This window comes from Podarcis liolepis (genome assembly GCF_965112155.1).
Source record: "Podarcis liolepis genome assembly, chromosome: 12".
NCBI classification, from domain to species: domain Eukaryota; kingdom Metazoa; phylum Chordata; class Lepidosauria; order Squamata; family Lacertidae; genus Podarcis; species Podarcis liolepis.
Window position 1 is genome coordinate 49,336,590 of NC_139563.1, and position 14,648 is coordinate 49,351,237.

The 14,648-nt window shown below is 46.0% G+C and overlaps 1 protein-coding gene across 6 annotated transcripts in view; it reads right to left on the reverse strand.

Moving 5' to 3' along the window:
• ULK4 (unc-51 like kinase 4) overlaps positions 1–14,648 on the reverse strand; it is a 170,174-nt gene that overhangs the window by 96,814 nt on the left and 58,712 nt on the right. For all 6 annotated transcript variants that reach the window (XM_083467849.1, XM_083467852.1, XM_083467848.1 and 3 more), the window contains exons 26-29: positions 4,877–4,928; positions 4,684–4,778; positions 837–888; positions 596–737 (exon numbers count right to left, since the gene is read on the reverse strand). In XM_083467849.1, the coding sequence (XP_083323975.1) occupies positions 596–737; positions 837–888; positions 4,684–4,778; positions 4,877–4,928 (341 nt within the window). The remainder of the gene's footprint in view (positions 1–595; positions 738–836; positions 889–4,683; positions 4,779–4,876; positions 4,929–14,648) is intronic.

The window sequence follows — 14,648 nt, forward strand, 5'->3', positions numbered from 1 at the left end:
GAAGGGAAAGCTATGTGTTTTGAACAGCAGAAAAATCAATTTTCTGCTAGTCTTTTGTAACAGGATGACCCTATTAGCAGTGGCAGGATTTGCTTGGGCAGCTTCTAAAGTTCAAGCCAATTTTCTATCTGCTCAGCAGTAGATTTTATTATTAATTTGAGTATATTTTTTGTAATTATCATTTGCTTTTTTGTTCTCTTTTTTACTCATAGTTGATGTATGCTTGAAACCACTCTGCAACACTTTTCAGTTGAAGGAAAATTGGACTAATTAGGACAACCCATATATATTATAGTTGAAGAAGCAACATAACTTGTATTTTTTTAAAATCACACTCAGAGGATTAGAGGAAACCTTGTTCCTCTTTAGGAAGAGCCAGGCAGATTGTAAAAGGGTTATGCAAACTTGGGTGTCCTGCAGCTGTGTTGTTTCTACAATAAATATAGTGAAGGACTGTATAAAATCTCTTACACTGAGACATCTGGCAGAAAAATGTGCGACACTGTTTATTAATCCGACTGCAGTTCAGAAATGTGCAGCCAAAACAGATTGGTTATAGAATTAGTTTTGATTAGAAAAACTGTTCTGTACTTACTGAGGCAGCAATGAGTCTTTAATGAGAGACAGAAGTTTGTTGTTTGAGTTAAGGTTCTCTTTCTCTTCAGCCATGACCTCGTGGCTCACAAGCAGTGATGTGGTTTCTGAGAGCAACCGCAAGCTGAAGAGTCTCCACTCCACTAAAGAAGAAGAAAGGAATCAATGTGCCAAGAATGTGTCCGCACCGATGCTTAATTAAAGCAAAATGGGTATTTCAGTTGATGTGGCCATATATTTACCATTTTGACTGGAGACCAAAGAAACTAAGGGTGGGAGGATGTAATCCATAACCTAAAGGAAGGCATGATAAAGATCTGGCTTCAATTATACAGACATAACGATATTTCATGTAAACTGCAATCCACGTTTATTTCCCAATTATAATAAATTGCAATTCATAAATAGAGAAACCAACTTCACTCAGGTAAATTGTTTCAGTATAACAAATAAGAATATGTTCTTTAAAAAAAATATGTACCAGTTCTTAACTGAACACCAACATAGAATTCCAACCATCATTTTTGCAAGGTAATTGGCATTGATTTTTAGGAAAGAAAATACAAACTTCAGTGGCACAATGTTGCTTATTTAAGATACAGCTCACAAAGTTTGGAAATGAAGTACCTCAGCTAGAACTTAGTCCGCCTGCCAGAAACATGGTGGTCCTTAAAGCAACAGTTGTAGCAGTGAGTCAGGGGAGCAATTCACCTCCCATCTCTTGTGGCAGAATTGGCTCGCTTGCATAAGTGGGCAAAGTAGGGGATGGATTCCTTGCTTCTGCTATATATTCTGATAAAGGATCTTGGTGGCCACTTTCTACCCAAAGTCCCAGTTTAAGAGCTTCTGGGCCACAAAGGTCCTCAGCTCCCCTAAAGGGCTTGACACATTGGTCCGTGCTCTGGTGGGCTCAAAACCTCAGTCCAATGCCCTACTGGTGAGCCCAGGAACTGTGCCCTACATCATGCATGACTTAGTGCTCTGGAACTAAACTACAGTTGTAGCCTAAACAAACCAACACAAACCTCTTCTTGTGTATTGCTCCTTGGACCCCAGGTCTTTCCTGTGCATGGTAGCACAAAATGATGGCAAATAAATGACTGTAAATCTCTACTGATCTTTACTTGAGCAGTACTAATTTGTACTTAATTTATAAGTAATTTTCCTTGACAAGGTTTTGTAGTGTGAAAAAAAAATCCAAATAATCAACTCTAATTACATAATACTGAATATGCTCATACGTACATGAAATGCCTATAGATTAACTCAATTACTGGCTGCAGACCTTATCATTCTGGTCCATTAGTTTGAAGAGAACATCACATCCATATACTTAATTCCCATTTCCTTATTTTCCTATTGCAAGCAATTTTGCTCCTCTCTACAAACTATTATTCACCACCCAAGGTAGCTTAAAAACTATTTTACTTCATGAAAACAAAGAACTCTGTTGACACTAACTAGCTTAACCTCTGGGACTAATCTTAGACACACATTTCTAGTCAGAGAAAAGGATATCCTATTAAGAAGTTTTATATTTGAAGTATTGATCTGGAACCTTGAACATGTCTAGCTTCAATTTAACAAGAAAGCATTAAGCTCCTTTGGGTGCTCAGCATTTATATTCATGGATTTCAAGTCATGCTCAACCACCACCAATTAGAAGACATCCCAGGAGTGAAAGTATTTCTTTAAAAAAAACCCCAACATTATATATATATCATGCAAATGAATTACTGCACAATGCTGCTAAGACTTATATTCCAATAATTACAGTCACACACCTTTTGAGTGATAGAGCACTACTGCAATTCATGCCACTAACTAACACCTGGAAAGGTCATGAACAAGTCATTATGGACCTTTGTATCATTTCTCTAATACAGTGGTACCTCGGGTTACATACGCTTCAGGTTATACACTCCACTAAGCCATAAATAGTGCTTCAGGTTAAGAACTTTGCTTCAGGATAAGAACAGAAATCGGGCTCCAGCGGTGCGGTGTCAGCAGGAGGCCCCATTAGCTAAAGTGGTGCTTCAGGTTAAGAACAGTTTCAGGTTAAGAACGGACCTCCGGAACAAATTAAGTACTTAACCCAAGGTACCACTGTATACATTTGTAGAAAAGTGTCACCATGTGGTAGTTTGTGTGACTGCCGAGAGATGGTGCTTGCCCTATGAACTACAGTGTGACACTGTGAGGAAGAAGAGGCTGATAAGGACAGGTGGTGGTGGTGAGATGACAGCAGCAGGAGGAGGAGGAGGACGAGGGATGGGGGCTGAAGGAGGTGAGGAAGCTGAGGAAGAAAAGAGCAGGAGGCTGAGGAGTTGTTGACTGAGGGGGAGGCCCATAGGAGGGAACAAAGACTTGGTGAGACAGGGAGAGCAACAGGGACAGTCCCATTTGCCTAGCTATGCTACCCACCCCCTCAGCCATGTAGAATTGTGGGTACTTTCTTTTTTTCAATTCCCCTGTTCTTGGATAGAGAGACAGAGGAGGATCTCTCTCTCTCACTCTGTGTGTGTGTGTTGTGTGTTGGGGAGGGAGATGCTCTTGGGTAGAGAAAGGGAGAGAAGGCTATAGTGACCCTCTAAGGCAGTGTTTCCCAAACGTTTTTGGGCAACGGCACACCTGTTTACTGAAAAAAAATCTCGCGGCACACCACCATTAAAGCCCCGCCCCGTGACGTCAGCGCGCAGCGTCACGCCGGGAGGGACGCACAAAAGTGAAAGTTTTTTCCCTCCCCCTTGCTGGGGAACCTCCAAGCTTTGGGGGTGGGAGGAGGCAGCAGAGCGAGGGACTGAGGGACGGCGGCAACTGAGGCGGCGGCGGCTGAGGCAGAGCTGGGAAGGGGGTTTCCAGGGGACACGGCAGCTCCTCGAAAGGCTTCTCTCAGCTGAGCTCAATCCGCCTCGGAGAGGATTTCCCCTCCGGTCCCATGCGTTCGTTTGGGGCATCGCTCCGGCTGCTCCCTCTCCCGCCGCGCAGGAGCGATGCCTCTCTCTGGCTCTCCCTCCGCGCAGGCTGAGGGAGGGAGGGAGGGGCGCGTGTGACCCGTCTCTGCTGGGAGACCAAACCCAGCGAGGCAGAGTCGCGCGGAGGCGCCCAGGCAGCGCTGCCGGCTGCGAGGAGGAGCGCCAGGCAGCAGCAGGAGGCGCGGCCTCCCCTCGCCGCCGCCGCCCCGCCTCTCGCCGCCCGACTCGCCCGCCTCCCTCCAGGCATCTCGCGGCACACGAGGCAACGTCTCACGGCACACTCGTGTGCCGCGGAACACCGGTTGGGAAACACTGCTCTAAGGGATGCAGGTGGCGCTGTGGGTTAAACCACAGAGCCTAGGACTTGCCGATCAGAAGTTCGGCGGTTCAAATCCCCGTGACGGGGTGAGCTCCCATTGCTCGGTCCCTGCTCCTGCCAACCTAACAGTTCGAAAGCATGTCAAAGTGCAAGTAGATAAATAGGTACCGCTCCCACAGGAAGGTAAACGGCGTTTCCGTGCGCTGCTCTGGTTCGCCAGAAGTGGCTTAGTCAGACTGGCCACATGACCCGGAAGCTGTATGCTGGCTCCCTTGGCCAATAAAGCGAGATGAGTGTTGCAACCCCAGAGTCGGCCACGACTGGACCTAATGGTCAGGGGTCCCTTTACCCTTTACCTTTAAAGATATAAATACAGTGGTACCTTGGTTCTCAATTTTAATCCATTCCAGCAGTCCGTTCGACACCCAAAATGGTTTTAAAAAAATAGGCTGCAGGAACTTCTTGCACTCAATCTGAAGCCATGGAAGCCGTGTTGGATGTTCAGCTTCCGAAAAATGTTCACAAACTAGAACACTCACTTCCAGGTTTGCGGCGTTCAGGAGCCAAGCCGTTTGGGAACCAAGGTACCACTGTACTTCTAAAGGAATAAATAAAATTATACACAACTGCCCCACCCCCTCTCCACCTGAGTCAAACATAGTTCAATCACTTTCCTTTTTACCCCCAGCGCTTCATTTCTAAAGCCATGACCCTAATAACTCCTAATGATCTGGGAATACTAAATTCACTAGTGAGAGTTGAGGCGCTAAGCACGCACGTGGCATCAGAACTTACCGTTGAGTGGTAAAGCGTTAACAACACTGGATGTTGCATTATTGCTTCAAATACTGACAAAGCAGTTTTAACTAGTTCTTCTGAAGCTGTTTGACCTGTTGGGAGACGAGGAAAAATTGTAGTACATCTTTTTTGCAAGAGAATAAAAATGATTTTATAGAAAGGGCATGACTGATATCCTAGTTATACTTACCTATTGCTCCATCTAAGTTAGTTTCTCCTGAATCTATTAATTTGACAAAACCCTGAAGAGAAAAATAAGACACAAAAAGAGAAAGGTTAACAAAGACCGATGGCTTTGTTAAATAAATGTGTATAAAATAAAGGCCACATAGCAATAACAGTAGATTAAGGTTAAAGGTTTTGTGACACAATGGCAGGATCTCCACAGAGAGAACATAATTTAAGCCTCTTTAGCACATTTACAGTACAGTGCAATGCTATCCAAGTCTACACAAGTGCTACTAAATTCAACAGGATCTATTCTCAGGTACCTAAGTATAAGACTGCAACCTTAATTATTCAAATTCAACATAAGACTTCTAGAAAACACAATTTTCTCTTATTTGTGCCATCTTTTTTATCTCCCCACATAATTCATACTTTATGGGTAGACTTACGTGTAAGTAGAGAAAACCGTACCCTACTACATTTTAAGGATAACCTAAATAAATCATCCTTCTGAGGAGCAGCAAAAATAAAATATTAATGCTCTGGGATAAGTAAATACTTTGCTATTATTCCCTCTTCTCTTGTGCCACTTAATTTATTTCCATTTTTCTGATTCAATTTAATGCATAGAAGACATTTTACAGGGATGCAAGAGGTATGTCATTGATGCCACAGAAATAGTAATCCACATAATTTAAATATATATGTTATATATAAATTATCAGGTCATTTACATGGCTACCTTTTCAGTACTGAGAGATGCATTGGGGAAAGCATCATCTGATAAAAAAAAATGATCCTGGTACACTGATGATAAATGAGGAACAACTTGATACATTTATTTATAGCCCTCTCTCTTTTTCAACAAAAAAACCTAAAACTGTTTAACAAAAGAAATATAAAACAGAAATGGGTCAAAGCAGATCAATAGAAGGGACACCATTTCCCATCTCTGCAAATTAATTGGCCACGGATGGCATTCCACAGAAAAATAATATCAAGGGTACATATAAAAATGCACAGCATCTAACTGCATATCCAGTAGCCCATTTCACATGCAAAAACACGTGCAAACACATGCAACACCACATCACAAATCAAACAAACACACACACACACACACAGAACACTGTGTCATATGCGAACATGCACAAAGTAGTTTTTCAGAAACACAAACATGCAGCAGTTATTGTCCTTCATTGCTGTAGCCTACCCTTTCTAACTACAGCGACTTTCCTTTTGACTCCAACATGGGAGCTGCGATCTGTCCGATATGTGGATGAATACCCGCCCTTGGCTACATCACTGATTAAAACAGGAACTTATACTGAACCATACAGGAAATTACTGGTTTTCTGTAAAGTCAAGATCTCCTTGATTCATCCACTTTTGGTGTTCAACAGTTGCCTCATATGACAGGAGGTGTGAGAATGTGAACCCACCCCCCTACCCCCAGGAACAACCTCAGCAAAGGGACAATAAAGAAGGGTAAATTTGAAGAAACCCGGTGGCCTTTCCTAACCTTTCTAAAGCAACCTAGATCTACTAGACGTCCACCAAATGGCCACTTTTCGTTTCGGTCAGCCCATAATCCCAGATACTAAGTTTTTGTTATCTTCAGGAAACCCACCCTTCCACAGTAGTTTTGCTCACTGGGTGTTTCTTTCCATTTTGCTCTTGCATGTGTTTGCACATACTTGTAATTTCTATTGTCCGTACCTTTATTTCTTTTGACTGTTATTGTTAGGTTGATGTTGAAAACTAATTTTAAAAATTACACACGCGGGGGGGGGGGGGGAGAGAGAGAGAGAGAGAGAGAGAGAGAGAGAGAGGGAGAGAGAGAACTGGGAGACATGGATGCTTTACTGAGGCAGTTTCCAAGGTATTAGACCTTGAAGCCAGAATCCAAGGCTACCTGACTTTCAGAAGACACCTGAAGGCAGCCCTGTTTGGGGAAGTTTTTAATGTCTGGTGTATTATTGTATTTTTAATATTTTGTTGGAAGCCACCCACAGTGGCTGGGGAAACTCAGCCAGATGGGCGGGGTATAAATAATAAGTTGTTGTTGTTTAGCACGGTCGCATTGGCTGCTAAATGTAAGAAAATGGTGTTGGGCAATGGTACCTGCTCACCTCAAAACCTTGGCTTATTACCCCTCTTAAGGCTCCCAAATTATTTGAATTCCTTAACTTCTTTGGCTCATAGATATGCCTTTATAAAGGCAAGATTCAACACCTTCCCATCGAACGTGCTGAGAAATAGATTTTCCAATGGACAGATATCGCTCCTATGTGATTGTAATTGTGGGGCACCGGAATCGTTGCATCACATAATCTTTGATTGTGCTTTTCACTCATCGGCCAGGAGCAAGTTTCTTGATCCATATCTAAAGGGAATCGCCGATGATTCGAATGAAGCCAAACTGAGATATCTACTAAATGATGAAGACCTCCTAAGATCACTCACGGTTGCCAGATTCTTGATCAGCGTCCTATCCCTAAAGAAGAAAAACGGACTCCTGTGCGGCTCGGATAACCCTTTTAAACCATGATCTATGTTTTAGAATGTAACTAGGTGATACCACCACTGATGTCTTTTATTAACTTATGAGCAGAGGGCGATGTTTATGTTGCAAATTTATTGTAATGTATGTTGTTGGTCTTTTGCTTATTTTGCGTTGGTTCTTGTCTGTTTTCTGTAAGTTTTTGGCTGTTTTAAATTTGGAGGTTTAAGTCTATATATGTTGGTGGGAAACTGTCGTGTGACGGGCCAATGGCCGTAATAAATATCAATCAATGGCTGCTAAATGTACCACATTACAGAACTGGATCACAACCAAATCCCCATCAATACCTAATTAGACATGCTGGCTTTGGTGGCACTGTTTGGTCCAATATTGTTAAAATGCCTTTCAGTTACTGGACACTGATGGGGACAGTATGCTCGGTCAATTCTGGCAAACCACTTGTGCACTCAATCCTTGTCCATCATAGCTTTTTAAATATAATAATAATAATAATAATAATAATAAATTTTATTTATATCCCGCCCTCCCCAGCCGAAGCCGGGCTCAGGGCGGCTGACAACACTAAAATAGTGCAACATTATAAAAACATCATAAGAATTAATTAAAATCAGAATTGATGGCAACCATAAACTAAAGTACTGTAAAGATTGCCAAAGGAGGGAGTCAGGCTGTGCCCCAACCAAAGGCACAAGAAGCGGGGTGGGCAACTGGATCCAAGGGGTTGTTAAGGCCTCTTTGAGAGAGTGAGTTGTTCCAGCCTCTTTAAAAGAGGCAACAAATCAATTACTCCTGTCAAAACCTAGCCTGGATCCAGAAGATGTTATGATCAGTCACTCCTGGATCTAAGTAATCTGTTTCATCAATTTAAAATCAGGCTTCAGGCCTGGGTTTTGGGTGTAAACTGCCTTGGTTGCCCGGTTTGATGGCTTTTTCTGTAAGAGAACCAAGTAGGACCTGCATGTGCAACATTTATAGCAGAACACCTAATGTCATGCAACTCAGACACACAATGGGTGATTGCATTCAGCTGCTGACACAAAGGTTGGTGGTTCAAGCCTACCCAGAGACAACTGTGGGCAGGATTTCAGGGGGCTGGACTAGACGACCCTCGGGGTACCTTGCAACTCTACAATTCTATGATTCTCTGTCTCTTCCAGAGATTAAGGCTACAAGGAAGAATGAGAAAGTTGAGGAAAGCCACACTGATTCAAACAGCATGTCAAATATGGGATTTAATGCCAGAGATTATTTGCCGCACTCTCTGTAAATGACAGTGCCCATCCGATAGAAGTGACCAGTTCCACAGGTGTCAAAGAGGTTTGCTTTTACTCATCACAGGCAACATCAGAAGGACAAAAAAACATATACACCTTTTCAAGCGATTGCCAATATTTTGACACAGCAGTTCACGAACTACAAACCTAAAGGATGACAGCTTTACCATATGTCAATCTTAAAATTCAGTGCATCGCTCAAGATAATCAGAATGATCCACTCCAACCCAAGGTGTTTAAAGCTCATTTGATTTCAATGGAAGAAAACAAGCACATACTTTAACCTTAGCTGGATTTTGCTCTCAATTTATCCTCTATTCCTCATTATTAAAGGGGGAGTGGAGGGGAAGGAACCTTTTATTAAGACAAGAAGGAAGCATCTGTTAAATGATGAGACCTGAGAGGTGACATGATATGGAATTCCAGACACTATGCAAAGACTCTTTCACATTACAAATCTCAATCTCCAGGAGGCCTACATATTAGCAGTGTACCACTGTTTGTTTTCAACTACTACACATTAAAATAAATAAATTTACATTCAGTTACAACCCATATCCTCAACTGCAATCAGACAAAAACTATAGGGCTGATGTAAAGCTGTAATGAGTGACATCCTGTTTAAATCGCCATTCTGCAAAGCAACTACAGATATGGTTCTTCATAATTTGCCTTGCACAGAAATATACAAATACGCTGATTCATTAAACATTCATATCTTGTACTCTTTGTTCATAAAGTTTGTTTTAGTGAAGAATAAGCAGGACAGAAATGAGAAATAGATACTGTCCTCCTCTGCATTGCATCTGTTCTGTGGAAATTTTTTTGACAGCAATTTGTAGCTCAATACATTAATCCAACCTCTGATAAAACCCAAAGTAATCAAATATTTAAGAGAAGAGAAAGCTTTGCATTTTATTTTTTTACGTGAGCTTACAACTTATTATAATGGTGGTTCTAAAAATATTTCCTTCACAAACATTTCAGTGTCTCTGTGAAATCATACAATGGTGCAGCTAAATAATTTATATTTTCTTGGAATTAAAGGAACACAACAAAAGTGAACATGAGGTCCATACTGCTTCCATTAGGAAGTACTGTAGTCTCCTGTATAAGTAAATCATTAATTTAAGCACCTGTTACTGAAACATGTGTACTCACCATATTTGGTTTCAAAGGAAAAAATGGTACTCTTAGAATAGAGTCATTTCACAGCAGCTGTTGCAGACATGGTGAAAACTAACAATACAATGCAGAAGTACTACTTCATTTTAACTGCAGCACTCTGGAGCATTGGGAATCCCAATACAGATTTTATTGTTAATATCAAAGCTAGCATGCTGATGCTGAATGTGACAAATGTCTCAGCTTTCTAGTTTATGCAACTTAGCATTTCATCAACTAAACATAATACAACTGTCCTAGCAAGAAAAATAATATTTCAAAGTAAATACAATATTAAATTGAACGAGCTATGAAGAATGATCTAAAAATTCTGTTCATAATTCCATCTAAAACATTGCTAGACAAAGAAACACTAAACAAAAGAATATAATAATTACATTGTGCTCAAAATCTCTCTTTTTTTAAATAAAAACTCAGCCCACTCACTTCTCTTATCCTTAATTAAGCTAGCCTTAAGTTTTGCGGGACCTGATGTAAGTGAAAGAGGGATTTCTGGTAGGTCAACAAAGGCTATATAAAGTTTATGAAGCTCCAACATCAACTGTGTAGAAGTTGGCAGCAAAAGGAATAGAAAGGTAATTGTCAGGGGTTTAGGAGCAGAGGCACGGGCAAGGGAGGAAACAGAGAGCGAAGGGGAGGAGGCAGAAGAAAAGATGAGTGATGACGACGACCCGAGATCTCCTAGTCTTTCCAGTGAATCAGAGGATTCACAGAAAGGAGCACCAGTGGCCAGGGCAAGGGGGGAGTCTAGGGGGGCACCCCAGGAAGATAGAGCCAGAGGGGACTCAGGGGGGAGCAGCTGGAAATCGGGACCAGCGTCACCGCCAGGAAGCAGGGAAGAGGAAGGGAGCCAGGGGGGAAGCGCTGGCAGCTCACCACAGGAGGGAGGGCATGAGTCAGGAGTGGCCACACCTCCATCGGGGAGCGAAGAAACGGTTAAGAGGAAAGTGGAAGGTTGGGCGCGCGCGCCAAGTTCAAATGCAGAGGAAGGCGGCGCAGTAAGCAGCCCCGAAAGGGAACCAGGTCCTAAAGCCCGGCGCAAGGAGGCAGGAGGGTCCGGGTCAGCGTCAGAAGAATCCCGGAAGGAAGAAGCCCCGGGGGGTAGAGGGACCCAGAGGAGGACAGTCAGGCGGAAAAGGTGGAGCAAGGCTAGGATATTAAGTTGGTGCACAAGGGGCGGAGACTCAGACGGAGCTTCGCCGACCTAGCTACTAGACGTAGAGTTGCGCGCAGCAGCGTGAGAATGGAAACTGTAATTCAATAAAGACTTTTACTTAATGATCGCTGGCTAGCGTGATCCTCTGTGAGCTAGGATCTTCAAGCAGCTCTGACAGTAAGCTCCGTCTCCCTCTTGTGGGCATCTACAGCCTCGAGGAGGGGAGAGAAACAGGTGCCTACTAGCGAGCTCACGAACGGCAGACGACATGACGGCTGAGCAGCAGATAGAGGAACTCAGAAACGCAGTGGCACAACTGAACGCCGAGGCTCTCGCATCCAGGAAGAGAGAGGAGGAGGCAGCTGCCGCCTGCAGGGATCTCCAGGTCAGGTTAGACGTGCTGACAAAGCAGACACCCCGGCAGGAGGGAATTGGGTTGGCGAGACGGACAGGCGGGCTGGTCTCTCACTTCGATGGGAACCTGCAACAGTATCCCAACTTTAGAGCCGACGTACTGTGCGCACTGCAACTGCTGCATAAAGACTTTAGAGATGAACAAGAGAGAGTGGGGTTCATCATGTCCCATTTGCATGGGGATGCGAAAGCATGGCTACGCAATTTATGGAGAGATAAGGATCCGGCGCTCCAGAATGCAGATGCCTTTATTAAAGCGATGGATGGGTGTTTTTTATCAAGTATTGACGTGGATCTTGCACGGAAGGAGGTGCATGGGCTGAGACAAGGGAGGGCCAGCGTCAGGCAGTATCATGCCCGCTTTTTCGCCTTGGTCAGTGCCCTGGAATGGGACAGAGATTCGGCTCCTGTAAGAGACCTCTTTTGGGAGGGGCTGCACAACTCGATTAAAGATGAGATCGCGAGGGGGGAGAGACCCCGAACCACCCAGGAGGTCGTTCAGAGGGCACTGGCAGTGGGGGTGAGGCTGGAAGGACGTCCGTGGAGCAGGGACGAAGGGCGTGGAGGGCGCGAACCAGCCGGGGGCCCCTCCTTCCTTCCCAGAGAAGCAGCGCGGGCGCAATCCACGCCTCCGCCAGGAGGAGGAGCCGAACCTATGGAGGTTGGAGGTGCAAGGGCTCAGTCAGCAACCAGAGCCCTAGCACCGGCAGCAGTGAAAGCGAAGCCTCCTAGAGGGAACAGGAAGTGTTACGTCTGTGAGGAGCCAGGGCATATGGCAAAAGAGTGTCCCCAGAGGCCCCACAAGCTCACTGCAGCCTCAGCAATGGTGACTGCAGCAACGCAGCAAGGAGGACCACAGCAGGGAAACGACGCTGTCTGGCTGGAGGAAGAGGCACTGGGGCCCAGCCAGACGTGTTAGTGACGCAGTCCCCAGAGATTTTACAGCCCATGAACCCCCTCCCGCCCAAACCAGTAGTGAGGCTCACAGCATCTCTCCAGCTGCCCAATGGAATCACCATGGACGTGCCAATCACCATTGACTCAGGCAGCAATGCGGACTTTATAGGGCAGGACTTTGTCGACAGGCACGCTGTGCAGTTGCTGCCGGCCACACTGCCCCTGCAGGTTGTCACGGTGGATGGCAGGGAGCTGCTCGGGGGGCAAGTGGTGAAGCAGACGCCACCAATGGTGATGCGACTTGGGAATCACAGAGAAATCATCAGCTTCAACGTCACTCAACTATCTGACACGCCCATTGTATTGGGCATGAGTTGGCTGGACAAGCACAGCCCAACGATGGCTTGGTACCAGAGGCAGCTGACCTTCGGCTCTTCCTTTTGTGCTGAACACTGCATCGTGCCCAGGCAGGAAGGAGAGGAAGAGGAGTCACAGCTGCTGCTAGGCACGCTGCAAGCGATTCCCCACAAGTACGCTGAATTTTTGGAAGTTTTCTGCGAGAAGGAGGCAGACAGGCTACCCCCTCACAGACCATATGACTGCAAAATTGACCTGCTGCCGGGGGCGGCGCTGCCTAAAGGGAAACTGTATTCCATGTCAGAGGACGAACTGCAAGAACTCAAGGAGTTCATTGATCATAATTTGCAGCGCGGCTTCATCCGGGAGTCCAGGGCAGTGGGGGGCAGTCCCGTATTCTTTGTTAAGAAGCGGGACACGCCCCAAAAGAGACTCGTAGTGGATTACAGGATTTTGAACAGTGTGACTAGGCCATCGGACTTCCCCATGCCCCGAATTGACGACCTCCTCGCAAAGGTACGGAAGGGCAGAGTGTTCACCAAGTTGGACCTGCGGGGGGCGTACAACCTCATTCGCATGCGGGAGGGTGATGAGTGGAAGACAGCCATGTTCACGCCACTGGGGACCTACGAATATAGAGTTATGCCTTTTGGATTGCAAAATGGCTCCCACGTTTTTCAAGCGTTTATGCATCACGTGTTGGCGGGACTTCTCTACAAGACGTGCGTCTGTTTCTTAGATGACATCCTGATCTTTTCGGAGTCGCAGCAGGAGCATGACAAACACGTCAAGGAAGTGCTGAGCAGGCTAAAGCAACATAGGCTCTACGCCAAGCTGGAGAAGTGCCAATTTGACGTGCCGGAGGTGGATTTTCTGGGCTACAAGCTGTCTGACAAGGGGCTCGCCATGGACAGCGCCAAGGTTCGAGCGGTGTTGGATTGGAAGAGCCCGCGCAACCGGAAGGAGGTCCAACGGTTTGTCGGCTTTGCGAACTTCTATCGCAAGTTTATCAAGGGCTTCGCGATGCAGACGGCGGCCATCACTGACACGCTTAGCTCCAAAAAAAAGAAGTTCATTTGGACAGAGCAGGCGGAGCAGTCCTTTCAGGCACTCAAGCGTCTCTTCGCGTCGGAAGAGCAGCTGCTTCATGTCAACCCCAGCAAGCCGATGAGGGTGGAGACAGACGCCTCGGACAGAGCCGTGGGGGCGGTCCTGCTGCAGAAAGACCCGCAGGGGGTGTGGCGACCGGGAGCGTTTTACTCCAGGAAGCTCAGCAAGTCCGAGCAGAACTACACCATATGGGACAGGGAGTTGCTGGCCATTCACGCAGCGTTCAAGGCGTGGAGGCACTTTCTGATCGGCGCCAAGCACACGGTGCAGGTTTGCACGGACCACAAGAATCTAGAGCACTGGCGCACGGCACAGTTCCTGAACCAGAGGCAGATACGTTGGGCTGAGTTCTTTGCGAACTTCGACTTCCGAATAGAGTATGTCCCGGGGGACACCAACATCATGGCAGACGCTCTCTCCCGTAAGCCACAGTATCTGGAGGACGCAACACCAGCGGCCGCCATGCACATCTTCGCACCAACAGTGTGGGCGTGCGCCGCGGCGACCGTGGACCTAGAGGCGGTGCGACGAGCGTTGCAGGGGGACTCCTTCGCACAAGCAAAGATGGCAGAGGTGCAAAGGGGCAAGGCAGCGGCCGACGGTTTCCAGCTAAGAGATGGATTGCTCATCCGTAAAGGGGCCATCTACGTGCCGGGAGACGAACTTCGAGCCAAGGTGCTGCAGCAGCTGCACGACGCGCCCACGGCCGGGCACTTTGGCAAGGAGAAGACGGTGGAATTAGTAGCCAGGGATTTCTGGTGGCCTGGAATGAGAGGGGAGGTCGCAGACTACGTGGCGAGGTGTGACACCTGCCAGAGGGCCAAACCAGTGCACAAACCGCCGGCCGGACTGTTGGAACCGCTGCAAACTCCGG